Source organism: Lampetra planeri, chromosome 23, assembly GCF_965212315.1.
Source record: "Lampetra planeri chromosome 23, kcLamPlan1.2.h2, whole genome shotgun sequence".
Classification (NCBI taxonomy): Eukaryota; Metazoa; Chordata; class Hyperoartia; order Petromyzontiformes; family Petromyzontidae; genus Lampetra; species Lampetra planeri.
In genome coordinates this window covers 11,242,071-11,245,858 of record NC_136129.1, presented here as the reverse complement: position 1 = coordinate 11,245,858, position 3,788 = coordinate 11,242,071, and the positions used below count along the sequence as shown (strand labels likewise).

General features: G+C 49.3%; 1 protein-coding gene across 4 annotated transcripts in view; it reads right to left on the bottom strand.

The window, feature by feature from the left end:
• Positions 1 to 3,031: 3,031 nt before the first annotated feature.
• Positions 3,032 to 3,788, bottom strand: part of GUCY2C (guanylate cyclase 2C) — a 33,467-nt gene continuing 32,710 nt past the window's right edge. For all 4 annotated transcript variants that reach the window (XR_013587276.1, XM_078605288.1, XM_078605290.1 and 1 more), the window contains one exon: positions 3,032 to 3,765. Coding sequence is in view for 3 of the 4 variants with exons in the window: in XM_078605288.1 (XP_078461414.1) it covers positions 3,591 to 3,765 (175 nt within the window). In the remaining variant the exon portion in view is untranslated. The remainder of the gene's footprint in view (positions 3,766 to 3,788) is intronic.

Sequence of the window (3,788 nt, the reverse complement as noted above, 5' to 3'; positions counted from 1 at the left end):
ACCTTGAAAGGACAAACTAGTACGTGACGTTTCGGGCGATGATCCTGTCCAGTGGACGAGGCGACTCGTCAGACCCTCAGCGAGGGACTATTGTAAATGGTATACTTGATAAGCATCGCCGAGCCGATGAGCCAAATAAGCGCGTCGTAAGGCCCCCCCACCCCCCGCAGAATTTCTATATCTTTCGTAGACACAATATCATAAGCGTCCAGAAGGACAATTTAAAGAAAACGATGGAGTTCGTGAGATAACGATATGAGCGTAGCAAATTACTAAGGGATAACGTCATCACCCACTTTAATCTGCCAGGAAGATAACCCCGCCGTGACGTCATCACTACCGCTGCCAGGAAACCATCAACGCGACATGACGTCATCGCTTTGTGCAGTTCAGCCAGGATTTGTTATACTGTGTCGTTTTACATAATATTTCGATACTTTGCTAGGTTATTTAATTTTAGTGTGTTTCTTTCTCCCTCTAAGCCTGCGTACTTCTCTACGCGTCTCCTCGTACTCATTGACATGTAAATTTTGTCTCTAACCCCTCCCTCTCGCTGCCTCCGCCCCCTGTCTATTTAAGGCCACCCCACAGAGACAATCACCCCTCTCTGTACCTGTGTTGCTCGCTCTATGTATCTTGGTGATATCTGTCTGCTTATATGTCTGTCTATATTCTCAGGTTTTTTCGGTAAAGTCACGTAGGTAAAAACATTAAAAGTAATGAAAGTAAAATAAAACTAAACAAAAATAAAATTCACGACGTTTCGGAGGCAACACAAGTCTCCGTCATCAGGTGGGACCGTCACAGCCGGATTAGCTGCATCAAGTGAGGCAATGATTCAAGATGTAATCCCTTAAAAGCAAGTTGAGGGGGGGAGGAGAGGGTGGGGGGAGCTCATCAGAATGTGGTAGCCAATGAATGGAACGTATCGGGAGGGGGGCAGGGCTCAAAGACGGCCCTGCCCCCCTCCCGATACGTTCCATTCATTGGCTACCACATTCTGATGAGCTCCCCCCCCCCTCTCCTCCCCCCCTCAACTTGCTTTTAAGGGATTACATCTTGAATCATAGCCTCACTTGATGCAGCTAATCCGGCTGTGACAGTCCCACCTGATGACGGAGACTTGTGTTGCCTCCGAAACGTCGTGATTTTTTATTTTATTTTTTATTAATTTTGATGTTTTACCTACGTGACTTTACCGAAAAAAACCTAAGAATATGAATCCTTGCAGTCACGAAAGCTTCAAATCTAGAATTAAAGTTTAACCTACTCACGCCGGCTTGTGCCCGCCCTCACAGTCGGGCATATTTGCGGAATATACCACGCCGCTGTTGACCCTGGCCATTGACCGAGAAACCCAACGTTCCAACCAGCTCCCTCCGCAGGAATGTGTTACTATACTGTCGTGGATGATGTTATAACTGTTGTCAAACCATTACAGGGTCAATATCAATGCAGTTGGTTGATGTTATTATCAGCTGGATTTCGTGTAACTTGGATCTTGACAATGTATTGATGTTTATTTCTATAAATCGCCGGTTCATTTCCATCTCTCAGCGAGGCATTTGAAACAATTGTCGTGGGTTCCACGGAGGCACACACTTGAACTTGTAGGCAACACGTTTATTACACGGCCCCAACAGGGCTACTACTTACACCTTACAATGGGATAACTACATAACTGGGTGAGGTAAGAGACACACCGTCTGACCCACAATGCCGAACGGGACGACCGACGATCAAGGAGATGTAGTCCGGCGGGTTGATTCCAGCAGACAGCCGCGATTGCTCTCGGGACTTCCCTTTTATGCTCCCGAGAGGCGTGGCCTCGCTCCGCCTTCGGCCACGCCCCCTTCTGGATCTTACCCGAAGGTTCTCGACCAAGCATCACGTGTCCCTCAAGCCACCCTTTGGGCCCCCTCACTACCCTGTCCCGGTCACGTGCGCTCTCGGGTTCCTCCAGACCAGGGTTCCCCAACCCCCGGGCCACGGACCGGTACCGGTCCGCGGCCTGGTAGGAACCGGGCCTCACAGCAGCAGGAGGTGAGCGGTGAGTCCGCGCGTGGCCCGCCCCCATTGTTTTATTATTCACCACTTCCGTCTGCGCCTCTTTCCCGCACTGCGCACTCGTCTCAATCACAGTGTTGGTGAGCCCACAAGCTCTAGCCCCTAGTAGCCACAGTGAGTAAAAAACAAGCATTGCTGGCGAGCTTCTTTGAAAAGGGGGAAAGACCCAATGATGAACCCCCCCCCCCACCCCCCGGTCCGTGAAAATATTGTCTTCCACGAAACCGGTCCCTGGTGCCAAAAAGGTTGGGGACCGCTGATCCAGACTGTCAAGTCCCTACTTGCCCTCTCTCCGACCGTCACCAGAACCATGCCCCCCCGGGTCCGCTTCTATGCCATACCGACTGGTGCCAGAGAGAGCCTCAAGACGCCCAGTTCCACTCCTGTGGCAGTAGCTGGCGTGAACCCCCATTAATGTCACTACACAATGACTAAATTACTTAGATGTCCCCGTTTTTGTTCACGTCACGTGGGTGCTCAAAATAGACCGAGATGTCGCACCTGTGGTGGGGTAAAGTGTGGTTACATCATCCAGCGCGTCTGCTCAGTGTTTATGAAAGAGTAGACCAAATACCGTATCTTGTAGATTCGCTCTAGCAGAGGCCATTTCGCTGGCAGTGGCGTGAGCACGTACCTGCAGGACTGCACCCTCACCTTGTGTACTGTGTATTGTTCTACCTGCCACCGTGCCGCTTGTACCTTTCGCTTGTGCCAATACGTGTTGTTGTTTAACTTATGCTTGTTTTCCAGTCGGTACTATTAATGGGTTTTCTCGTCATATCCGGATTTGAATCAGTGGACGTGAACGATCCTGGCGTGACATACGAATAGGCCAACATAGCAACATCGGCCCCTCCTGTGAAAACGGGGCAGGATGGTCCTGATAGCGTCTCAGTCCGCACCGAAGTGACGCTTTGTTGAACACACAAGAAGATAAAAAAAATTGCTATGAGAGCGAAATTCGTCAGGTAATGGGCAAATGTTATATTTATTTTGTATTGTTCAATGCATTGGTTTGTATCTGCTATCAGACATACACGGGTAAATATGATTACAATGTGAAGTAGATGCAACCGATAACGCTCGACTATTAAGCGTTTCAGCAATTAACACCTCTGACAAAACAAGTCACATTGGATAAATAAATATTAGTCAAGTGTATATATTAAAATATATAAACAGACACTTCACCTTCTTGACATATCCGTCTCTCCACGTAAAAAGTATTCTTACACTTCTCATTTGCCACATCGTCTCATGTGAGTGCATCATTTCAGCAGCATTGCTTCACCACAAGCACACTTCAGGCCGGTTTAGACAGACAGTGTCTCATCACAGCAGTCAGGCTTGCTGAAATGAGGCAATGCATTTTGAGACGGGTCTGGTGTATTATGATATTAAACCAATGCCGCTGAAGTTATCCACTTCCAGGTGGCTGGTGGGTTGTGTAATAATTTATGTGGATGGACAGATGTGGGAAGGGGGCAAATAGTCTGCTTGTGAGTATGATGTAGAGTTGCGCGTTAGAGCCGGGTCTCGCACTGCAGGCGGACTCGGCTGTCAATCTGCCAGTATTCCGTCTCCACGTCGCTGCCCGCGGCTCCTCCGTCCGGTGGGCAGAGTCTCTCTCCCACCCCTCGCCGCTTCACATCCACAATCATCCTTTCAAACTCCTCGCGCAGCCCATGCGCGCTCGCCCTGTCGGCACACACGACGCATCA